The sequence below is a fragment of the Ylistrum balloti genome, unplaced genomic scaffold (assembly GCF_031769215.1).
Source record: "Ylistrum balloti isolate Yb309-2 unplaced genomic scaffold, AGI_CSIRO_Ybal_v1 Utg371204, whole genome shotgun sequence".
Classification (NCBI taxonomy): domain Eukaryota; kingdom Metazoa; phylum Mollusca; class Bivalvia; order Pectinida; family Pectinidae; genus Ylistrum; species Ylistrum balloti.
Window position 1 is genome coordinate 34,667 of NW_026782655.1, and position 27,988 is coordinate 62,654.

The 27,988-nt window shown below is 35.3% G+C and overlaps 1 protein-coding gene across 1 annotated transcript; it reads right to left on the reverse strand.

Annotated features, from left to right (window-relative positions):
• Positions 1–208: 208 nt before the first annotated feature.
• On the reverse strand, positions 209–27,218 carry LOC132561418 (uncharacterized). Its single transcript, XM_060226148.1, has 8 exons — positions 27,145–27,218; positions 25,001–25,150; positions 24,104–24,199; positions 19,985–20,107; positions 13,043–13,085; positions 6,933–7,379; positions 4,575–4,734; positions 209–3,802 (listed from the first exon to the last, which is right to left on the reverse strand). Exons 2-8 carry the CDS (start codon positions 25,071–25,073, stop codon positions 1,769–1,771), a joined length of 2,976 nt encoding a protein of 991 aa, XP_060082131.1. The 5' UTR covers positions 25,074–25,150; positions 27,145–27,218; the 3' UTR covers positions 209–1,768.
• Positions 27,219–27,988: the final 770 nt, after the last annotated feature.

Here is a 27,988-nt window from a genome sequence, read left to right on the forward strand (position 1 = left end):
GAATAATATCTAAAATAAGTCCCCGATGTTTGCCGTAACATGTTTGCCACATTTTAATTCATTCGAAAGGTGGCACGGTTCAGAAAATACACATGTACTTGACGTTGATCTTAAATACATGAAATAACGAAATTTATCTAATTGTGGGGCTGCTGCTGCCCCCCCCCCCCCCCCCCCCCCCCCCCCCCCCCCCCCCCCCCCGGCTTCTTTTTTTGATCACACTGGATGATTTTCCTTCGTCGCCTCTTATGCTTTAAAAAATAAGGCATCAATGCCGAGACTAAGAAGGACGAAGCAGCTGTATAATTCAGTTTAATTCATAGTTTGGTTGAACAGTATCTTAATCTAAATTAGCGCTATTCATTGATCCTAATATACTTCCGCAGAAATTCAACCAATCAAAACCCTGTTTTCCTATATTTGAAATGTATTTTAATGATCAACCAGATTATTGAAATGTCTTATAGAACGTAATCATCTTGGCAAAAAGGCAACGATAGTAGCCAAGAAATTGACTTCTGAATGATGAGTATGTACTCTATTGTAATGAAATATGTACTCGATTACAATGATGAATGATGTACCCCAGTAGAATGCATTTCTACTCCATTTGACTACATTTGTATTCCATTAGATTGCACATGTACTCCATTAGAATGATGAATGTGTACTCCAGAAGAACGATGATCTGTACTCTATAAGAATGGCGAACATTAGCATTATGTTAAATTGTTAGTATTTTTTTCTTAGTGTTTGTTTAGTTGGGGACATTTTTCACAGACAAGAGTAATAAGGTTTTCGTTGTTTCTACACAAAATGCAGGTTTCTGATTGGTCGATTTTTCTTTTCATTTCATGATAACAAAAAGTACCGCTCCGCCCACTTTAGAATGATTGGTGGATTCAATGACAACATCCCACCTTCTGGCGGATCTAACTCCTTTTTACGAATGGAATACCTGTCTGCACATACTCGTGTGGATTGCCGTCATTCGATGATCACGGATCATCAGGGGAAATAATCTGCAATTTCATATGTCCACATACTTTGAACTTCGGGCTGAAAGCAATGTTACACCACCAGATCCAAATGACAGCTTATAACTCCTGTGTCTGACTTACGATTACAAGATGGATTTCATCAGCAAAATTTAAACAACGATTGAAAAAGACTAACAGGTTTTTTGGGCAGACAGAATTATAAATGAAACAAACTTTTCTTCTGTGAAAAATTCCTACAAAGATACTAATATACCACTTGATCTATATCATTAATATAACTTAAACGGCAACCAGTCAAATAAACATGAAATGAGGGGGAAATAAAAGCCATGTTTCTGAGAGATTCTAATGTAGTAAAGGTTTTTGGAAATGATATAAGCTATTTCATTGTTCGAGTAATTAGTTTTGGTTATTCAGTTGTTGAACTGTCAGTTAAACAAAAGCAAGGAACTTTTAACATGTATCCCAAAACAGACAAATCTTGCAATACGTTGAACACGAGGCCTAGTGGCCTAGAAACATATATGGGTCTTGAGAAGAAGAACCCATTATTTTGGCGGTCCAAAAGATTCTATCCTCCCTTTGGCTAGGTTATGATATTATTTTTATAACTGTTGTAAACGTGGTATCATCTCTTTGGCTGTGTTTTGATATTATATCTGTAGTTGTGGTAAAGATTCTATCCTCCCTTTGGCCAGGTTATGATATTATTTTTATAACTGTTGTAAACGTGGTATCATCTCTTTGGCTGTGTTTTGATATTATATCTAAAACTGTTGTAAGCGTTGTATCCTTTCTTTGGCTGGGTTTTGGTATTGGGTTAACGATTGAATATCAAGAGAATCTCTGTATTCCCCGATAGCCCGGGGTATATCCCCAATCATTTCATAACAGATCCCTAACAAGCTGTAGACTATCCAGTGTTTACCGCCTCCCTGGGCCTCGTCGTTCTTCACGGCACGAAGGTTCATCAATGCTGCATCACATTTCTCCATGTCTCCGAGTTCGTGATAACACAGAAACGACAGGAACACGGCATAAGGAAGCGGGGGGATCATATGTTGATTTCCATTTTTAATGGATTCCTGGTATAATGGCACCAGACAAAACTCAGGACTAAACTGGATATATGATACACATCCATCGCGGCATTTCTGCAGTAGAGTGTACCCACGACCACAGTAGAGATCTTCATACTTTTTGTTGTCCTCTCTGTTGACATCAGAACAAATAAAAATTTTATCAGATGAACTTAACTGTTCACATATTTTCTGCGTTTTTACGTAATTTCCAGTCAGGTAGTGATATGTTGCCAGTGTCAGTAGCCCTGGACTTGCACATATTGAAGCCAGTGGTTTAAGAAGATTCTTGGATTTCCTGAGAGATTTGTATTTCTGTTTGTTTCCACTGACAGCTACGTGTTCCCCAAATGTCTTCATTCCTATATTACACATCACTTGAGCTCCATTGACACCATCAACGAATTCATCGTCATCTGACTCTGATGGAGACAAGAGTGGAGATAAAGCTGGAAGAACCACTGTAGCTTCCAGAGGATACAATGTGCGGCGAAATATAGCTATATCACGCTTCCGTTCTGTCATTGTTGGAGGTGGTTGTATAATTTCTTTTATTCCATTCTCTACGTGATCAATAATCTCTCCAATAGTTGGTTGCATCAATGTACCTATTGAAAGACATCTCCATGTCATGTCGCGATGATCAACTAAAAAACAAATTAGTTTTTGTTGATTTTCACCATAAACTTTACCAAGAAACATGTTGTTTCTGTTAATAAAATAATTAGGACAGTATCCAGCCCTCACCCAGAATATCAATATGTTTATACAAAACATGAAACAGAGGAATGTATGTTTCTCCTGCCAAAATGAAATGTCTGTGCTTTCTACTGCATGAAACATAACAGTTTTAATTATGTAGGATGATATGATGACTGTATCCCCTTGTACCTGATTCAACTTTCCAGATACCTGTTTGAAAAAGTACTTGAGAAGTCCGTACACCAGGAATTGAACATGACTGAAGGAGTAAATTAATTTCCTCTCCGCAGTAACAAATGAAATCCTCCATTGTAGGAATGGGTCATCAGATGTTTTATCTCCTACAGGGACAAGTTGGCAGCCGCCTCGTACTATCTGGTCCCTCAAAGTTTTATCAGGCCATCTGTGCAATCGAGGCCTACTCACCCACTCATCTGCTTCTTTAGGCCAATTATAACATTGAAAGGAAAGCACAACATCTGCATCAATAACCTTGTTATGGTGGTCAATGTTTATTGTTACCGCTGGACCATTAGTGTTGAATGGTAATTGTAATTTACGACTTAATATTTCATTGTAGGATTCATTAAAAAGTTCACTTGATACAAAATGTACTCTCCCAACTGAAACAATGGCATCAATGACAAACTTTGAAACTTTTTGTCCAAGGTGAGCTAATGTCAAGGTCACATATCCAGGTCTGCTGTCTGCATCTCCCATCACTAAAACTGTTTTATTTTTATCGAGGAATGGATTACTTATATCCTGATCTCTTAATAAAACAATGACATCATTAACAATATGCATCCCGTCGGTGTCCGAACCAGACATAAGGCTCCCTCCCTCAGCCGAACTTCCTGTTTGAAAGAATCGAGTTGGTGAATTTTCCCCACTACAAATATCCTCATATAGAACCATCTGCTTGCGATCAAAATCTACCTCGTTCGGACTCCCTATTAATCTGTTCAGGATGTGATAGAGAATCCAAGATTTCTCATATTGATCTTCCCTATCAGTATCCTAGAAATATAGAAACAATATTGTTGTAAATGAGACATAAACTTACTTTCATTTGCATTGATGTTAATTTCGTATGTAGAGGATGTAAGACTACATGAACTAAAGTGAATTCTTGTAACTATCATTTAACTTGAAATGAATGAATTATAGAAAGAAGGATAATTTCATCAAGGGAAAAATAAATATACATCACATATCATCCTTCAAAATGCTGATTTTAAACAAATTGATCTTAAACATACCATCTTAAACTTCTTCTTTATTCCCATCACCAAGAATACAGATCAAATTAATACAACTGCTGCATGGTTAATACATATAATTACACATATTCATATCATGGTAATCCATCCAAGTTATGTTAATATTCAGACTACATATGGGCAAAATCCAATCATTTTTACAGGAGAAATAGTATTTTAAAGAATTTGCTCTATTTTCCCAATTGGCCCTGCCTCACTGTCCTAGCAGGATTGAGACCCATGGTTCAGACAAAATTAAATTTTCTTCACACAAGCATGCTTCAAATGAGCAAAATCCAATCAGTCATTCAAAAGGAGTAGATTTTTATAGAATTTCTTTTTTTGGTCCTGCCCCTCAGGCCCTTGAGGGTTGATACCCATCACTTACCTCAAGAATACTTCTAACCAAATCTGGTCAAAATCTGCATAGTCGTTTATGGCTAGGGCAAATCTTTAGAAAAAAAAAAGTTGAAGGAATGCATATACTTGGTTACTTGGACCTGATGAGATAAATATTTTGCTTGACTGACCTTTCTCTTGATCCACTGTCTGGTACTGGTGGCTACAGTGACATAAAGTACTAGGATGATGGCGGGATTGACAAAGTGAGGCCAGTTGTATGAGTCATTGTATTCTATTGTCCAGGGCTGGGAACAGTTGGTTTGGATCACACCTGTCAGACCCAAGATTCTGAGGAGGTAAACCAAACATGAATTAATCCATAAGCTAACCTAAAACTGGAATTTTCGAAAGGATTCAAACTACTACATCTGTAATCCTGTAGATTGAAGCTAAAATTTGGAGACATTATCTCCAAATATTAAGGAACCAAGAGGTCTAAGGGTATACACTGTCATCTGATGTACAATGATGTTGTTATCCTTGTAATATGTCATAGAAATAATCTTGTTAATAAAGTGAGGTAACTTAAACTACAGTGTACATGTAATGCAAATGTACTGTACCTAGATATCAGAAGTTTGGGATGTTACACACCTGGATATCAGAAGTTCGGGATGTAATGTACTTGTATATCAGAAGCTTGGGATGTAATGTACCCAGATATCAGAAGCTTGGGATGTAATGTACCCAGATATCAGAAGCTTGGGATGTAATGTACCTGGATATCAGAAGCTGGGGATGTAATGTACTTGGATATCAGAAGTTTGGGATGTATTGTATCCAGATATCAGAAGCTTGGGATGTAATGTACCCAGATATCAGAAGCTTGGGATGTAATGTACCTTTATATCAGAAGTTTGGGATGTTACACACCTGGATATCAGAAGTTTGGGATGTAATGTACCTGTATATCAGAAGTTTGGGATGTAATGTACCTGGATATCAGAAGCTTGGGATGTGATGTACCTTTATATAAGAAGTTTGGGATGTAATGTACCTGGATATCAGATGCTTGGGATGTGATGTACCTTTATAAAAAGAAGTTTGGGATGTTACACACCTGGATATCAGAAGTTTGGGATGTTACACACCTGGATATCAGAAGTTTGGGATGTAATGTACCTGGATATCAGAAGCTGGGGATGTAATGTACTTGGATATCAGAAGTCTGGGATGTAACGTATCTAGATATCAGAAGTTTGGGATGTAATGTACTTGGATATCAGAAGTTTAGGATGTAATGCACTTGGATATCAGAAGTTTGGGATGTAATGTACCTGGATATCAGAAGCTTGGGATGTAATGTATCTAGATATCAGAAGTTTGGGATGTTACACACCTGGATATCAGAAGTTTGGGATGTTACACACCTGTATATCAGAAGTTTGGGATGTAATATACCTGTATATCAGATGTTTGGGATGTAATGTACCTGTATATCAGAAGTTTGGGATGTAATGTGCTTGGATATCAGAAGTTTGGGATGTAACGTATCTAGATATCAGAAGTTTGGGATGTAATGTACTTGGATATCAGAAGTTTGGGATGTAATGTGCTTGGATATCAGAAGTTTGGGATGTAACGTATCTAGATATCAGAAGTTTGGGATGTAATGTGCTCGGATATCAGAAGCTTGGGATGTGATGTACCTTTATATAAGAAGTTTGGGATGTAATGTACCTGGATATCAGAAGCTTGGGATGTGATGTACCTTTATATAAGAAGTTTGGGATGTTTCACACCTGGATATCAGAAGTTTGGGATGTTACACACCTGGATATCAGAAGTTTGGGATGTAATGTACCTGGATATCAGAAGCTGGGGATGTAATGTACTTGGATATCAGAAGTCTGGGAGGTAATGTACCTGGATATCAGAAGCTTGGGATGTAATGTACCTTTATATCAGAAGTTTGGGATGTTACACACCTGGATATCAGAAGTTTGGGATGTGATATACCTTTATATAAGAAGTTTGGGATGTAATATACCTGTATATCAGATGTTTGGGATGTAATGTACCTGTATATCAGAAGTTTGGGATGTAATGTGCTTGGATATCAGAAGTTTGGGATGTAACATATCTAGATATCAGAAGTTTGGGATGTAATGTGCTTGGATATCAGAAGTTTGGGATGTAACGTATCTAGATATCAGAAGTTTGGGATGTAATGTACTTGGATATCAGAAGTTTGGGATGTAATGTGCTTTGATATCAGAAGTTTGGGATGTAACGTATCTAGATATCAGAAGTTTGGGATGTAATGTACTTGGATATCAGAAGTTTGGGATGTAATGTGCTTGGATATCAGAAGTTTGGGATGTAACGTATCTAGATATCAGAAGTTTGGGATGTAATGTACTTGGATATCAGAAGTTTGGGATGTAATGTGCTTGGATATCAGAAGTTTGGGATGTAATGTACCTGTATATCAGAAGTTTGGGATGTAACATACCCAGATATAAGTAGTTTGGGAAGTAACGTACCTTGATATAAGAAGTTCGGGCGAAACTGCTTCCTGGAAGAACTGGAACTGGTACAGATGTAGTAGGAGCAAGTGTAATCCACTCCATATCACTATCACTATCTTAAAGTAACTGAACTTAGAACCAAGGCTTTTATAAAATACCTTCCTGATGATGATATACAAAGCTGATAGAACATAAAATGCACCAATGGCCGATAGGACTATGAGACCACTTGTTGCTAATAAAATTGTAATGATCAAGTCTTCAAGAATTGATACAGTGGTGACAGCTGGCCTTTTTGTCTTGGTGCCCATAGCTGTGGATGATGTCTCTTCTTGTTCATTTGCTGTTGGCTGTAGAGCCAAAAGCTTGTAACACACAACAAACACCAAGACAGATACAATTAGAACAAACACATCGAGGAAGACAAGGCGAAGTATATCTAAGAATGGCACACCATCAAGTCTGAAATAAGAAATACAGAATTATCTTACCTACAACGTATATATATTCATATATATTATCACAGACTTAGATAAATGTAATACTGTAAAGTCTGATACTGCATTCAAACTTCAAAGAGGATGGTATATATAACATGTAACATCCTGACAGCTTAAGGATGTGAAAGGTAAATCTGGTTGATTTATGATCAACTTATCAAGAGGAATAGACTTTTGTAATGTAGTTGTCTTAATTACCCACTGTCACTTCCTGTAAGAGAAGCTAGACAGTACCACAACCATTAATTCAAATGTAACTAGAACTGTAAGCCAAAGGCACTGACAAATTGACAAGCTGTTTCCAGTACACCCCCTACCTTCTTTGCTGGTTGGGGAAGGGGGTTAGTTATAACAATCAACTGTCTTAAACTATCCTTATATGCATGATAAATTTTGAGTAATATTGTTTCAGTTCTTAATTATCGACATGGGGTTATTATTTCTATTTTATTATAATATTTATCTTAAAATAAAACTATATACACTTACACACTGTCATCACATCATAATTATATACATTTACACACTGTCAGCACATCATAATTATATACATTTACACACTGTCATCACATCATAATTATATACACTTACACACTGTCATCACATCATAATTATATACATTTACACACTGTCATCACATCATAATTATATACATTTACACACTGTCATCACATCATAATTATATACATTTACACACTGTCATCACATCATAATTATATACATTTACACACTGTCATCACATCATAATTATATACATTTACACACTGTCATCACATCATAATAATATATTACACACTGTCACACACTAATTATATACATTTACACATCATAATCATATACATATACATTTACACACTGTCATCACATCATAATTATATACATTTACACACTGTCATCACATCATAATTATATACATTTACACACTGTCATCACATCATAATTATATACATTTACACACTGTCATCACATCATAATTATATACACTTACACACTGTCATCACATCATAATTATATACACTTACACACTGTCATCACATCATAATCATATACATTTACACACTGTCATCACATCATAATTATATACATTTACACACTGTCAGCACATCATAATCATATACATTTACACACTGTCATCACATCATAATTATATACACTTACACACTGTCATCACATCATAATTATATACACTTACACACTGTCATCACATCATAATTATATAAATTTACACACTGTCATCACATCATAATTATATACATTTACACACTGTCATCACATCATAATACATTTATATACATTTACACACTGTCATCACATCATAATTATATACATTTACACACTGTCATCACATCATAATTATATACATTTACACACTGTCATCACATCATAATTATATACATTTACACACTGTCATCACATCATAATTATATACATTTACACACTGTCATCACATCATAATTATATACATTTACACACTGTCATCACATCATAATTATATAAAATTACACACTGTCATCACATCATAATTATATACATTTACACACTGTCATCACATCATAATTATATACATATACACACTGTCCTCACACCATCATTAAAGACAGTTACACACTGTCATCACATCATAATTATATACATTTACACACTGTCATCACATCATAATTATATACATCATAATTATATACACACTGTCATCACATCATAATTATATACATTTACACACTGTCATCACATCATAATTATATACATTTACACACTGTCATCACATCATAATTATATACATTTACACACTGTCATCACATCATAATTATATACATTTACACACTGTCATCACATCATAATTATATACATTTACACACTGTCATCACATCATAATTATATACATTTACACACTGTCATCACATCATAATTATATACATTTACACACTGTCATCACATCATAATTATATACATTTACACACTGTCATCACATCATAATTATATACTCATACTGTCATCACATCATAATTATATACATTTACACACTGTCATCACATCATAATTATATACATTTACACACTGTCATCACATCATAATTATATACATTTACACACTGTCATCACATCATAATTATATACACACTGTCATTACACACTGTCATCACATCATAATTATATACATTTACACACTGTCATCATCATATACATACACATTATATACATTATTACACACTGTCATCACATCATAATTATATACATTTACACACTGTCATCACATCATAATTATATACATATACATTTACACACTGTCATCACATCATAATTATATACATTTACACACTGTCATCACATCATAATTATATACATTTACACACTGTCATCACATCATAATTATATACATTTACACACTGTCAGCACATCATAATTATATACATTTACACACTGTCATCACATCATAATTATATACATTTACACACTGTCATCACATCATAATTATATATACATCATCATCACATCATAATTATATACATTTACACACTGTCATCACATCATAATTATATACATTTACACACTGTCATCACATACATTATATACACTTACACACTGTCATCACATCATAATTATATACATTTACACACTGTCATCACATCATAATTATATACATTTACACACTGTCATCACATCATAATTATATACACTTACACACTGTCATCACATCATAATTATATACATTTACACACTGTCATCACATCATAATTATATACATTTACACACTGTCATCACATCATAATTATATACATTTACACACTGTCATCACATCATAATTATATACATTTACACACTGTCATCACATCATAATTATATACATTTACACACTGTCATCACATCATAATTATATACATTTACACACTGTCATCACATCATAATTATATACATTTACACACTGTCATCACATCATAATTATAATTACTGTCATACACTTACACACTGTCATCACATCATAATTATGTACATTTACACACTGTCATCACATCATAATTATATACATTTACACACTGTCATCACATCATAATTATATACATTTACACACTGTCATCACATCATAATTATATACACTTACACACTGTCATCACATCATAATTATATACATTTACACACTGTCATCACATCATAATTATATACGCCTCCACTCTCACTGTCATCACATCATAATTATATACATTTACACACTGTCATCACATCATAATTATATACACTTACACACTGTCATCACATCATAATTATATACATTTACACACTGTCATCACATCATAATTATATACATTTACACACTGTCATCACATCATAATTATATACATTTACACACTGTCATCACATCATAATTATATACATTTACACACTGTCATCACATCATAATTATATTCATAATTATATACATTTACACACTGTCATCACATCATAATTATATACATTTACACACTGTCATCACATCATAATTATATACACTTACACACTGTCATCACATCATAATTATGTACATTTACACACTGTCATCACATCATAATTATATACATTTACACACTGTCATCACATCATAATTATGTACATTTACACACTGTCATCACATCATAATTATATACTCATACTGTCATCATATCATAATTATATACATTTACACACTGTCATCACATCATAATTATATACTCATACTGTCATCACATCATAATTATATATACATCACATCATAATTATATTACACACTGTCATCACATCATAATTATATACATTTACACACTGTCATCACATCATAATTATATACATTTACACACTGTCATCACATCATAATTATATACATTTACACACTGTCATCACATCATAATTATATACATTTACACACTGTCATCACATCATAATTATATACATTTACACACTGTCATCACATCATAATTATATACAATTACACACTGTCATCACATCATAATTATATACATTTACACACTGTCATCACATCATAATTATATACACTTACACACTGTCATCACATCATAATTATATATATTTACACACTGTCATCACATCATAATTATATACTCACAATGTCATCACATCATAATTATATACATTTACACACTGTCATCACATCATAATTATATACATTTACACACTGTCATCACATCATAATTATATACATTTACACACTGTCATCACACATCATAATTATATACACTTACACACTGTCATCACATCATAATCATATACATTTACACACTGTCATCACATCATAATTATATACATTTACACACTGTCATCACATCATAATTATATACATTTACACTGTCAGCACATCATAATCATATACATTTACACACTGTCATCACATCATAATTATACATACACTGTCACACACATAATCATACATTTACACACTGTCATCACATCATAATTATATACACTTACACACTGTCATCACATCATAATTATATACACTTACACACTGTCATCACATCATAATTATATACACTTACACACTGTCATCACATCATAATTATATACACTTACACACTGTCATCACATCATAATTATATACATTTACACACTGTCATCACATCATAATTATATACACTTACACACTGTCATCACATCATAATTATATACACTTACACACTGTCATCACATCATAATTATATACACTTACACACTGTCATCACATCATAATTATATACATTTACACACTGTCATCACATCATAATTATATACATTTACACACTGTCATCACATCATAATTATATACATTTACACACTGTCATCACATCATAATTATATACATTTACACACTGTCATCACATCATAATTATATACTCACAATGTCATCACATCATAATTATATACACCTCCACTCTCACTGTCATCACATCATAATTATATACACTCACACTCACACTGTCATCACATCATAATTATATACACCTCCACTCTCACTGTCATCACATCATAATTACATACACTTACACTCACACTGTTATCACCTCATAATTATATACACTTACATGCCATGAATATGGTATCCTGCATATTCTCTTAATATACCACTGTACACACAAAGTTTCATTAGTTCAAATACCTAGTTTATATAAAATGCACATTACATAACTAAACTCACTTTCATATTATGAGCTCCAGTGTAATTACACATTACACATTTAATGTACTTGTCATTCTCTAATACTACCATCTAATAACAACTCTGGTTTCATTCATGACATGGTAATATGGCTCACATGTTATAAAGAGGTGGCACACATGATGTGATAAGGTAGTATATATGTTGTGATGAGGTGGCACACATGATGTGATAAGGTAATATATATGAAATAATGGGGTGGCACAAATGATGTGATTAGTGGCACAAATGATGTGATGGGGTGACACATGTGATGAGGTAGAACACATATTGTGAGGAGGTGGAACACATGATGGGAGGAGGTGGAACACATGATGTGAGGAGGTGGAACACATGATGTGAGAAGGTGGAACACATGATGTGATGAGGTGGAACACATGATGTGAGGAGGTGGAACATGTGATGTGAGGAGGTGGAACACATGATGTGATGAGGTGGCACACATCTACTGTTTATTATTTTACATACCTTTCCACAGCTATTTGTCTGGCTACTTTTTCAGCAGTTGAGCCTGAAATAAAGATAAAATGGCAAGTGAAATCTGAATCCCAGGCTCTTAGGCAGAAGGTTTTTAAAGAATTTGCTAAATTTCACCTTCTATGCCCAGCCCTGGCTCCAGGCTTCATAGTAGTCGGATACAACATCTATACAAAACTGAATCGCTTTCCTCAAGGATGTATCAGACCATACTGGCACAGACTCCTTACATTCCAACGGAAGAATAATTTTGAAGAATTTGCTTAATTTTCCCTATTGGGTTGTGCCCCTCCTGCCCCAGGGGATTAGGACCCACCATTTACACTAATTTAATTCCTCTGTCATTCTTCAGACCAAAGTGGGACAGTATCCTGATATTACTAATAAAAAGGATTTTAAGGATTAGCTTTATTTCTCCTATTGGGGCCTACTGAACAGCCCAGCATGTGCTGTTGGTGGTTTAACAAATCTTGTGAATTCAAATGTTGAACATTTCTAGAAAGTATCAGAAACTTATACATGATAAGTGTTGTTCATAAAAAGCAGATGCACAATCATGTTACAAAGTGGCTACTGTGGCTGACCAGGCTGAAAATAACAAAACATCATGTGTTTCTCTTCCTTAATAAACTCCAAATTTTTTTCCCATTGATATACATGAAAATGGTTCAGTAGATCAAAAAATTTGTCATGATGTGTTATGTTGGATTTTAGATCAAACCCAACAATTTCATTTGGTTGGGACCATCTAGGAATCACTTTTGCATGTTTGATATCATTGCCATTCCCTAATAATGTTTCAGCCAAATTTGGAAGAAAACCTTTTAAGTATAAAGGAAGAGTAGCATTTTAAAGCAAACTATTGTCTAACTTCCTGTTTTGGGGTCCTGTCCATAGGTCACAGATAAGATCAACTTTCAGTGTTTAAGAAATGATTACTGACCTCCCATAATGTTTTAGACTAAATTTGGTTGAAATCTGCCGAGGTTTTTAGCAGGAGTAGTGTTTTAAAAGTAAAATTTACAGAAAGCAGATGGTGCAGGATGACAGATAAAGCACAATAGCAATAAAATGTTGCTCTATTTCCCCTCATGGGCCTGAGCCAGGCATTCCTACAGAAGTATTTCAAATAATTTGCAAAATTTGTTTTTTTTTTTTTTTTTTTTTTTTTTAAAAAAAAAAACGATTTACACAAAACTGATTCATATCCCCTAAGGATGCTTCTGACCAAATATGCTCAAAATCAGTTTAGGCGTTTGTGATGAGAAACTGTTTTTAAGAAACATAGTATGGCATAAGCTTATCTATCCTTCAGACCAGGTGATGTAATAATGCACAATATGTGCAAAAGATTTCAGGAAAACCCCGGCATAAACATACACAGAAGTATTTGCACACCAATTGTGTCTGTGACAGAAGTATCAAAGGCCAGAAGTCTGCAAAAATCCATATAATATATTAATGTTATTCACAGACAAAACAAGAGGTCCATGGGCATTAACAATCATCTGAAAATCAAATCATTCATTTAAGAAATTATTGCCCTCCTCAGTTGATTTCTCTTGCAAAATTTGGTTGAGACCCACATGGACATTATGGAACACCAGCATTGAAAAGCAAGATTTCAGCCTCACCCTGCAGTCCCCTGAAGTCTAATCAATTTTCTAAATAGGTTGAAATATGCTCAGGTATTATGGAAATATATAACATTTTATTGCAAATAAAATATTTTACGGTAAACTGGGTACATTGTGCCACTTCATTAGACAGGTAAGGTGAAATGGGGTATTGCACCCTTGAGGCCGTCAACACACTGTTCACTCGGAGTTGTCTTCCTTTCATTCCTTCAGTAACAGGAAAACCCTTGCAGAGTGGCATACTTTCGGAAGGAAAAATTTCAGAAGGAAAAATTGAATTTGGGTATTGCTGCAAAGCCGTTTTGTTGTCTGCGACTGACAGGTAGAGTAACACGGTATATCAGGTAGGGAATCGTACCTATAGCTATTATAATACCTGTTTGTCTCGTGGTCCCCTAGCTAGTCTATAGGCCTACATATGAAACAAGGGTCACGTGTAGCGTGTTTGGTGCCATAACCCTATTCTTGGAATCAAGGCTATGCACAACATACTGAACCTCATCTTGGGCCACTCCTTCATAAGGTGACTCGAACGTTTCCTGGTGTTCAATCCAAGCTGTGACAAGAACATGGGAATTGTTGGTCCTGATTTAGATATTGTTTATTATGGGAGGTCGGCCGGAACTCTACGCCAATATAAAAACATGTTCACACAGCAGGTTATACAGGTTAAGCCAAATGCGTGCATTATTCACATAGGGGACAATGATTTAGACGACACACAATTGTCTCCCAAAAAACTAGCCAATCATATTTTTGCTTACAGTGAATTTCTAATTAATGGCTAGAATGTAAAAGGGGTCATATTATGTCAAACATTACAAAGCAGAAGAACCTGCAGTATACCTGTCAATCTTTATAATGAGACGGTTGTTGAAACAAACAAAATCCTAAAAGCTTTGTGTAGGGAGGCTGAATCTGTCAAATAATGGCAATTGTCAAGAATAGCCAAAGGGAATTTGCCTGGGATGGAGTACACTTGACAAACCATATTGCAATTCCAAGATATATTGGAAACATAAAGAGAGCAGTCATATACTGCATAGATGGAGTAATGTTGCAGGGACATCAATATAGGTAATTAAAATAATTGAATTTTAAATATTAATAATTCAATTTTGAGAAGATCAAAGAGTACTATCTGCATGTTTCTAAGTGGCATTGTGTCAACTCTGTCCACATGTTTTCAAAATTTTCAAATTGGCAGAGATTGCGCAAAAAAATAAAGAAAATCAGGATAATTTGCATATCAATATCAATTAAAAAAATTCATAAATAAATAAAGTAATGGTGGGAGGTTATGGTCACATGACTCACCACTGAGATAACAGGAAGTTATCTAAGTATATTTTGATAACTGCGAGGGAGGGTGAGGGAAGGTGAGGGAAGGTGAGGGAGGGTAACGAGAGTTATCTGAGCAGTGTTTATTGTGTCGGGATGTCATATGCCATGGCGATGTCACAAGCTCATAAGTAATCAATGAAACCAAACTATCTTTTTTATGACAAGACGTCCTAATTTTGTAATGGTTTATTACAAGCTTGCTGTCAGTGCAGGTCAGTCAATTATGGCTATATGAAATCAATTAGCATTTGTAAATTTAATGGTTTTTGTTTCCACCAGGGAGAATGATGACTCGGAAAAGGAAGAACACTGTCATCCAACCACTCCCAGCCGCGAAGAGGTCTCCTACAGTTGTAATGCCGTCATCTGACCCAGCCCAACCTACCCTCCCATCTGCAAAGGAAATTGCAGAGTAACTCTATAAACTGGTGCAGACTCAGAGTGAGAGATCAAACCAGATATCAGAAGTGACCACTCAGGCTGATCCAACACCAGCAGAGGACAACAACCTCTCACTGGAAGAAATGTTAAACCAGCTACAGGCTGATGGCAACATGGGTACAGAGACTCAGGCAAATTCTAAAGGAAGCATATCAAGGCCTTTGGATAGCAACATTGACCCAAAACTTAAAGCCCAAATCTGGGCTAATCAGTACATCAAACTAGGCTCAGCAATTTTTCAACAAAAACCACAGGTGTTAGACATTCAAACTACATCCAATCTAATGATGTACATCAGCATTGTTAATACCCTAGCATCACAAAAAGGAGATTGGCAATTCTAGGATTCCAATTTCCATAAATGGAAATCTACTGAAGATTTAGGCTGTGGATGTTAAATTCTGAACTGTACACCCAGACCATGACCTTTACATTACAAAAAAAGGTGGGAATGGTAATTTTCACCATAATAGTCAAAACTCAAATCAAAACCAACCCCGAGTTTGTTGGCAGTTCTACAACAGGGTGTATGTAACCGACAGGATTGTAAATTCCCCAACAGATGTGAAAAATGCAATGGAGGGCATGCCAAGAAGTCTTGCCCCAAAAGAGACAATAGCTTGAGAGAACAAACTGTCAATACCAGGGCTCCTAAGTAATTTGGTTAGGCCTTTTGAATACAGTTCATCCCTGATAGTTACCCCTATTAACATCCCAGTGTTCAGTAACTGGCTTATAGGTTACCCCCCTTCCCTTCAAGACCCTTTGATAACCGGCTTAACAGAGGGGTTTTCCTTGCAATTTTGTGGTATTCAAAAATTCAGAGAAGCTGAAAACTTATCTTCTGCTAAAGAGCATCCTACAATATTACTGCATAAAATTAGGAAAGAGATTGATGCTAAGAGAGTGGAGGGTCCTTTTGATTATCCCCCATTTAAAAATATGCAAATTTCACTTTAAGGTTTTGCACCCAAAAAGTCTCCAGATGAATTTAGGTTAATCCACTATTTAGGTTCATCTATAAATGATGGAATACCCTCAGACTTGTGCTCAGTTCAGTATCGGACCATCGATCATGTTAAAGCTCACATTTGTAAGGCCAGGAGGGGTGCCCTATTAGTAAAACCAAATAAAGAATGAGCCTTTAAACTCATACCAATTAAGCCTAGGGAGTTATTGTGCTCTAAGATCAGAGGACAGTACTACTTTGATAAGACACTACCAATGGGGTGTTCTATATCGTGTAATCTTTTCGAGAGTTTTAGCTCATCTTTGCATTGAGTGGCAGAAAATAAGCTTGGAGTTCAGGCTGGTGTTAATGTCCTGGATGATTTTCTTTTCATCTCACCACCTGACATCAATCTAGGTAAACAATATTTGTTAAGATTTTTGGAGTTTTGTAGAGACATTTATTGTCCTATTAAGTCTGATAAAACAGTAGCTCCAAACACAGTCATAGTATTTCTACGAGTTGAATGAAATTCCTTACTTTTTGAAGCCCGACTCCCTCTGGAGAAAGGGAGTAAAATCCAAAGTAGTCTGGAACATTTTCTAACCAGAAAAAAAGGTGACATTGAAAGAGATCCAATCTCTCATTGGCCTTTTGAATTTCGCTTGTTAAATTGAAATACCTGGTCAAGATTTTTTAAGGCGCTTAATTGATCTGACCTTGGGAGTCTAGGCTTCCCATCATAGAATTAGACTTAATCAGGAATCAGGGAAAGACCTAAGAGTCTGGTTAGATCAACACCTATAATGGTAAATCTATGTTCCCGTCAATTATTTGGGAGAACTCTGATCATCTCCATATGTATACTGATGTTAGGGGTTTGGAGGCAGTCCTGGAACATTCCTGGTTTTGTGGTCAGTGAATCAATGTCAGAATATCAATCTCTATTAAGGAACTGTTTCCCATAATACTGGCTATTGAAACATGGGGAACAAGATTACAAAACAGATGCAATATTTGATATGTTGTCATGTTTACAGATCAAGAGCTTCTTCAGCCAGTACTCAGAGGTCAACTGGGAGCTGGACATCCCAATGTCCAGAGCCTGGTATCTTTAATGGACGAGAAACAGTTCCTACTAGACAGTGCCTTAGCACCTCAATCAAGGAAAGTGTACAGCAAAGCGTTATCATAACTTTAACATTTTACATGCTTGCATCACCTTTGAATCAGAGGTATTTCCAACAAGTACAACTTGTTTGTCATTGTTTATAGCTTACTGTTCATCCAAAGGACTAGCTGCCTGAACAGTGTTAACATATGTCTTGGCCATTGGATATTATAACAAATTACAGGGCCATGATGATCCAGGTGACAATTTGGTGATAAGAAAAATGTTAACGGGTATTCCAACTGTAAGTGTGCAGCTGACGTATGCTTGCCCATTACATATTCCATTCTAACAAAGCTACTGGAGGGGTTAGAATATACAGCAGCTACAATATATGAATGAGTCTTGCTTATTGGCCCCTGGGGGATCGAGTGAAATACATGTATATGTGTTATGTAACTTTGATAGCTTGTGATGGGATTTTCCTCGCGGTTATTAACCCACAGAATGATTTATTAATTTCTTTAATGTAACATTTGATTTGATGTCGTATAATAAACGACCATTTTCATTCAGTGGTAGTTTTTTTACGTTTTGCCATGAACGAGCAGGTTTAGGAAATTTAACTTAAAAATTTTTAAGACAAAAGTACCGTGGACACAATATACGCCGCCACAAAATATAAAGATCAAGATAAAATGGCATAAATCTTACAAAAATCAATGAACCGTAAAATTACCCCTTCATGCACATCGAACCATTGTATTAATGACATTGAGCAAGTTTCGTGAAAATCTGATGATTATTTCAGGAGCTGCTTTCACAAGGCTCCACTATAAGCAAATTACAGATACAAAGTTGAAATCAATGAACCAAAAAATCGCCTCTTCATGCGTATCGAACCATTGTAGTAGTGACATTGAGCAAGTTTCATGAAAATCTGATGATAAGTTTAGGAGGAGTTGCGTTCACAAGAAATGGACGGACAGACGTACGGATGGACGGACGGAGAAGATGACGCCAATAAAATACTGAAGTTGATTTCTCCATTTTGTGCCCCACCACCAAGTCCTAAGGGATTGAATCATCAGCTTTCTGAACTTAAGAAATGATTGCCCCGCAGTTCAGATTCAGATTAAATTTGACTATTTTGAAATCTGCCAAGTCCCAATTTATGGACAATGTTTCAAGTTCCTGTGGGTCAAATCAACTTTCTGAATTTAAGAAGTCACTGCCTACCTTTAATGATCTTTCAAAACACATTTTGTTGAAATCCACTAAAGCATTAAGGAAGAGTAGCATTTTAAAAGAAAAAGTTTATGAACCCGCACAGTAGACCAAACATAATGGCTATAGGTCAGATCTGACCTTTTGGTCAGATAACCTAAAAATGTGTATCATTTGTGACCAACAATATAATGACCTTATAAATGACATTGTTCAAAACTTACAATTTTGTAAGACAGATCCGTATGGTGCACTGCTATCCGCCATAGCTATATGGAAGACTATATGAGCAAGTGTGCCTAAAGCACTCACAGCAATTATACAGCTCAGGTAGGCTCCATTGATACCTGCAATTAAACAAGAGGCCAAAGGGCCTTGACAGTCACAATGCATCTTGTAACATGCCATAGAAATGCTTTTGTTAAAAAATTGTAAGAGAACTTAAATTTAACTATACTAAAACAAAAAAGAAACGCTGTGTAACCTAAAAAGATTCTTTTAAATGATATAATTTAATGTTACATTATTTCATTCATTTTTGTATACAATTTCATCTGTTTGGAACCATTTGTTGAAGGTTCTATCAATTATCGATGCTAATTATGCCAAAACTATCCCCCTTTTAGCGATGACCCTACTTGTATTGCGCAACACGGCCGGACATTTCAGTATCTTGTGTGTCCTCCATGCCCAGCTGTCGCAGCCCTGATTCTTCTATGCATGGAATTCATCAGGGTGTTAACCCTTGCAATGGGGATGCTATTCCATTCTTCATGCAAGGCACGTGTGAGCTGGACCAGATTAGTGGGAGCACTTGGACGTCTCCTAACTCTCCTATCCAATTCGTCCCACAAATGCTCAATTGGAGACAAATCTGGACTGAATGCTGGCCAAACGATTGGGATTACGTTATTGTTGGCAAGAAGTTGCTGACAAACTCTAGCGACATGGGGCCAGGCATTGTCTTGCTGGAATATCAGGTTCCGTGCTTGCACACATGGCACGGCAACTGGGTGAAGGATTTCGTCTCTATACCTTACGTTGGTTAAATTACCATCAATCATGATCAGGGGTGATTTAAACCCATAGGAGATACCGCCCCAAACACATACTGAACCACCGCCAAACCTATCCGAATCAGCAACGCACGCGTCGGTGTAACGTTCCCCTCGACGTTGATATACACGACGTCACCCGTCCGAACGGTAGAGAGTGAACCGGGATTCGTCAGTGAAGAATACCCGTCTCCATTGCCTCATAGGAAAATTTCTGGATGAGTGTGCTTGTAACCAAGCCAATCGGCGTTGGCGACGCGCAGGAGTTAGGGGCAGACCAACATAGGGACGTCGGGCTCTTAGGCCATTGATGCGTAATCGGTTTCGAACCGTATCAGGATGAATATGGCGGTTATGACTGCCTATAGTGTTATTTGCATTTTCGGTAGCTGTGAGATGGTGATTACGGACGTGAGAAAGTCTTATAAACCGATCCTGATGTGGCGTCGTGACGCGCCGACATCCACTTTGCGGTCGATCAATGACCCTCCCCGTCACTCACATACGTTGGACAAGACGTTGAATTGTCCGAATATGCACACCAAAATATGCAGCAACCTGAAGTTGGCCCTGACCCTGCAAAAGCATTCCTATAGGTCAGGTATTGTGTGATTTTAAACATGTGTACCTAGTGACCACGAACAACACATCAACCTGACCGAGTATCATTATTCTAGGCCAAGCAATAAATTATTTGTAGTATATTTAGTGTACCCGGCGTTTCTTTTTCGTGTTAGTATATATTGTACACATAATGAAAAAGCATAACATTAACTGCTGTCCCATACTAAGGCTTCTAACCAAGTTTGGATTAAAGAAATCACCCTCAAAATTTGAATTTTCCTATATACATGTAGTGTCTTCAATCTATGAACAGCAGGACATCTTTGGAAATTTCAGTAAATTTGACTCATTTTAGCCCTGCCCAACAGCCCTTGAAGGTCAGCAAAAGTCAATCAGTGCATCTCCTCAAACTGTCATCTTCAACTCATAATTCTATTAAGTTTGAACTATTAAAAATTATGATCAAAAATGTAATTTTCCTTTATAAACTATAGTAAAGTTTACCTTCTCCCCAGGCACCCTGTTGTCATGAAATTTATAATTTTGGTAAAACACCGTAAGACACTTCCATCCATGAAGAATATTTGGTTCTACCATATCTGGGATTTGAGAAGAAGCTTTTTTTTGAAGTTTCAGTCAATCTGACCCTTTTTGGCCTCGTCCCTCAAACCCCTGGGGGTTAGAGACCATATAATTTAAACTTTTGGTGCGCCTTTAGCCATTGAAGGTTTTTAAAAAAATTTCCCTGAAATGGTTTCATGAGTTTTCCAGATGAAGTCGAAAATACTAAAAGTTTACGACACATGAAGCTTACAAATGGGGATCACAATAAATCACCCTGAGACTGTCTTTGGTGACCTCAAAACCAAGATAATGCAAAGTGTCATCTCCTACACCTGCTGTTTAAAAGAACGACACACACAATCATGGTTTGTAGATAAGGTTTGGCATCATTTGTAAATAAAATAATTACTTAATCAATAACAACCTTGTCTTAATGTTTAACAACTTTACTAATTATTTATTAATCTGGCAATTCCTGTAACAATTTGTTTCTCATTTTCTGTCTTCTTGTTACGTATATTCATTGTGTTCCTTATGAAATGAAAACCCTATGTCATATTTAAATTTAATTATTTCATACACACAATATCAAATAGAAAGCATCTCATGATTGATCTTGGAACAAAAAAATGATGATATGGAACAGAAAATTAAAGTGATATCTGGAGCTGTAATAGAGTTGACATGACCCTTGGCTAATAAATTTGTATAAGCACAGAAAGATACCAGTACTATACATTACATCGACAAGAAACGGAGCATGAAATCAACAGTGTTGGGTGCTAGAAAGACGGAAGGTTCACAGACACTGGGAAAGATAGTCCAAATACTCCAAGAAATGAAAAATAAGTATATGGTCCTACAAAAGTGATGGGATAATGATCGGTTCAAGGTTATCAATTACCTTATTGTTTAATCTAAGCTGATGGAATGGTCAGTTATAATTTTTCACAAACTGCCGTAGGTTTCTTGTGTTTTAGCAAAACATGCATGAAAACTATGCTAATTGCCAATCAATAATATTCATTCTTGTAAATTCTAGATAAGTGAGGTAATTTAGCTTAAAGTTACTAAAAATGAAAATATCAATGCCACAGAGTACATTCAAATTCTATGAATATTGAACACCCATCTGGCCAATTATGTAATCAATGAAGTACATCAGAATACAGATTATAATATTGAACACCCATCTGGCCAATTATGTAATCAATGAAGTACATCAGAATACAGATTATAATATTGAACACCCATCTGGCCAATTATGTAATCAATGAAGTACATCAGAATACAGATTATAATATTGAACACCCATCTGGCCAATTATGTAATCAATGAAGTACATCAGAATACAGATTATAATATTGAACACCCATCTGGCCAATTATGTAATCAATGAAGTACATCAGAATACAGATTATAATATTGAACACCCATCTGGCCAATTATGTAATCAATGAAGTACATCAGAATACAGATTATAATATTGAACACCCATCTGGCCAATTATGTAATCAATGAAGTACATCAGAATACAGATTATAATATTGAACACCCATCTGGCCAATTATGTAATCAATGAAGTACATCAGAATACAGATTATAACCAATGATTGATTATTACTTTAACCAGTTTCCAATCACTACAGTTAATGCAGTCAATGAAATTCAAGAAATCCATCTTTTGAATGGGACCAGGTTTTGAAGCTACAGGCAACTGTGAAAAAAATCTATGGAGGAGGCAACTTACATTTGTAGACTTTTAGGCAAGACCATACCTTTTGTTACATTACTCCATGCTGCAACAAGTGTCAGCATCCTGCTGGACCTAAGTCATGTAGGTCATAAATTCATTGGAAATATCGTCTCTAAATGGACTCTTCATTAGCAATGTTACAGAACCCTATTAAACTATTACCTGCCCTACTAGCAGTAACTTGATGAACACGTTCACAGGAGTGCATGAAAACAATGAAAAACAAAACAAACAAATTTTCTGAAAAGTTCCAAAGAATTTCTGACTGGCAGCTATTACAAGAAGCATCCCAGGGCATGAGTGTGGGGAATAATTATACATGTTTTCATTCATGAATATGTAAGTGTGGATATCTCTAAGTGTTAGCAGTCTGTAGATTCTTTTTTCTTGCTATTAAAACTTACCTTTGATGTTGATTCTGTTTGGTGTTGGTAAAAGCGGCCAGGCCAGTAAAAACACCAGATATATAAAGGAAAGTGCATTGTACCTCACCGCACAGACTGTAACACATCAAGGTAAAACATTAGAGGTCATACACTGTAAAATATCATGGCCAAACATTAGAGGTCATACACTGTAACACATCAAGGTCAATGATTAGAGGTCATACACTGTAACACATCAAGGTCAATAATTAGTGGTCATACACTCTAACACATCAAGGTCAATAATTAGAGGTCATAAACTGTAACACATCAAGGTCAATTATAAGAGGTCATACACTCTAACACATCAAGGTCAATAATTAGAGGTCATACACTGTAACTCATCAAGGTCAATAATTAGAGGTCATACACTGCAACACATCAAGGTCAATAATTAGAGTTCATACACTGTAACACATCAAGGTCAATAATTAGAGGTCATACACTGTAACTCATCAAGGTCAATAATTAGAGGTCATACACTGTAACACATCAAGGTCAATAATAAGAGGTCATACACTGTAACATATCATGGTCAAACATTAGAGGTCTCATATTGTAACATGCCAAGTTCAATAATTTGAGGTCATGAACCAAAGTTTTCAAATCAATACATCTATAAACTAGTGTAATGTCAGTTCTGAAATAGATACACCTCTCAATGTCTAGGTCAGTTTGATGCTGATATGCTTCTTCAGCAATTTCATTCTCTAACAGAAAAAACTTATAAACAGAGACCGTAGACTACATGTTACACCTTTATATGTCCAAAAGCATTTCATTTTTCATTTTTTTATCATTATTTATTTATTTATTCACAACCTCCAGCAGGGGTACCTATTGGTAACATACAGCAGTATTTATACTTGACATTACCTGCAAGTAGAATGATGGGCAGAAGTACCCTAAATAAAGTGTAGCACACCCACTTAGACACCTGGGTTGTCATGACTACTGTCGTACTACAATAATCCAAACATTAGGGGTAATCCATGTCTGACATAGAACGTCAAGTGAAAGGTACATCTGGAAAATAAACACACCTGTAATTAATATCAGACTCATACATACATATTATGAAGATCTGATCATAGACGGATATATATCTAAGCCTGTGATCCGACGAAAGCATGGCTCATATATAAATGTTCAGATATCCTTTTAAAGAACTTATTAATGTCATAGCCTAACAAATGAAGAGAACACACTTAGGAAGACACATATATATATATATTTATTTGAAAAGAAAAAATCAACACGGCAAATGTATTCCGTTAACATTTTCAGGCTTAACGGCCACCTTCATATATTAATGTATTGTCTAATGATGGCTGTTAGTCCTGAAAACGTTAGCGGAAGACATCTGCTGTGTTGATTTTATTCTTTTCACATATCTTATCGATACACAAAGCATTTTTAAGTTACATATATATATATATATATATATGTATTCATGTTCTTACAAAGTCTCATTTGAATATTTGGTAATGGATTAAAACTTGTAGAATTTGATCTTGTGACATGGTTTATCATGCTAGGATTCGAACCGGTGACCTCTGGATTACTTGTCTGAAATTCAACTAATGACAAGATCTCTCTAGCCAAAAGGTAAATTGTGGATAGTATTTTACCAGGGTTTCACGAAATCTGAACTTGTGTATAAAAAAAAATAATTGCACTATTTTCTGCATATATAAGGCATTTACATGAATTATCTATATTCATCTAGATTATGACTAGAACTTGGCCCAGTATACTGCCTCGGGGAACTCCACTTTGGGCATTTTTTCAATAAGAAGCTGCCATTGACAACAGCGAACTGAGATCTGCTTCATAAGCAAGATTCAGCTATTCATATGATCCACACCAAAAATATTCTATTTATCACATAGAATAGAATGATTATCAGTATCAAAAGCTTTTTGTTGGTGTAGTAGTACTATCATGCTGACATGTAAACAAATCTTTAGCTGTATTCGAGTTGCTAAGATAAATTTAACATGAACCTGTATACCATGATACCTAGTAGGAGCATGCTGGTATACAAACTTTTAGCTGTGTTTGATTTGTTATAATCAGTAAGATCATGGACTTAGTGGGAAGAGAAATTTAACATGAACCTGTATACCATGATACCTAATAGGAGCATGCTGGTATACAAACTTTTACCTGTGTTTGATTTGTTATAATCAGTAAGATCATGGACTTAGTGGGAAGAGAAATTCAACATGAACCTGTATACCATGATACCTAGTAGGAGCATGCTGGTATACAAACTTTTACCTGTGTTTGATTTGTTATAATCAGTAAGATCATGGACTTAGTGGGAAGAGAAATTTAACATGAACCTGTATACCATGATACCTAGTAGGAGCATGCTGGTATACAAACTTTTAGCTGTGTTTGATTTGTTATAATCAGTAAGATCATGGACTTAGTGGGAAGAGAAATTTAACATGAACCTGTATACCATGATACCTAGTAGGAGCATGCTGGTATACAAACTTTTAGCTGTGTTTGATTTGTTATAATCAGTAAGATCATGGACTTAGTGGGAAGAGAAATTCAACAGGAACCTATAGGGTTCATAGAGTAAATTATTCTAAAGCTATTTTTTTCAAACTTGTTGCAAACAGCTTTTTCCAAAATTTCAGAAAACAATATTGAATATATGATCACGACTAACAGGTTTCGCATTGACAGTGAGCAAAAGTTGTGTAAAGTTCGGTACCAAAGATGTAAAAACTGAAGAGCATTTGACCAAATAGCGGTAATTTTTCTGATGGTGTTGAATTTTCTGGTATTTCGTTGGTCGCCTTTAGAAGTTATATTACTATATATACAATCTCTCATCACCCGGAAACATTAATGTTGCAGACCCCTGTGACAGGTCAGCATCCTTTGAGAACTTGGCACGAATCTGATCTATACCAGACGTTTTATTTATATTTATGTTGTGTAACTTACTACACAAAATTCATTCGCATTCTTAAGTCATTTCACACATTAAGTATACTTACTGGACCTCACCAATGACGAGTATGTCCACATATTTTACGACACAAACAGAAAGTACATACTGCGTACAATCGTGCGATCGGTCTTTCGGAACACCTCGGTCATCGAACATTCAATTACTATGTGTTGTTTCAGTAATAAGTGCAGTGCAGGAGACAACAATATTTATGTTATTAAGGAAATAAACAACGTGTGTGCAAGGACTCAATTTTTCTTTTAAGCATTTATATATACATTTTTTTCAATTATATTTTCCCCGAAGATGGTGTAGAGTACCAGAGACGTAAATATCACATGTGATATATACGTCTCTGAGAGTACTATAACTATATTTAATATTGTTTGAAAAAAATAAATACTAGGGATTGCAGTGCCTCAAATAATTGTATCTAGATCAGCGAAAAGCCTCTGTTAGGATTCAATATGTGTTCATCTACATACATGATTGCAATTACACAATTCCGCCTGCATGTGTGTAAAGACAGCACCTCAACCATTCTGTGAAGAAGAGCAATATATATAACATTTTTTTTTCCGGGACTTTTTGAGTTACCTTCACATACGATGTAGGCCTAATATGCGGTTCGAAACAGCAGATTTTGCATTGACTCATACTTTAATATGTGGGTCAAAAGGGATGGCGGGATGAAAAATGAAAATTTCATTGTTAAAATTCATACAAACATACTAGACAAATGTTGGGTTGGAAATCGTATTTTTATTTTTATTATTATTATTTTTTGCGTTTTCTGTTAAATAAGTAAAATGTATCAACAAAGAATGTAGCATGGATATAAATAAGTGATATCAGGTTATATAAATAAGATTATAACAAGAGACCAAGCG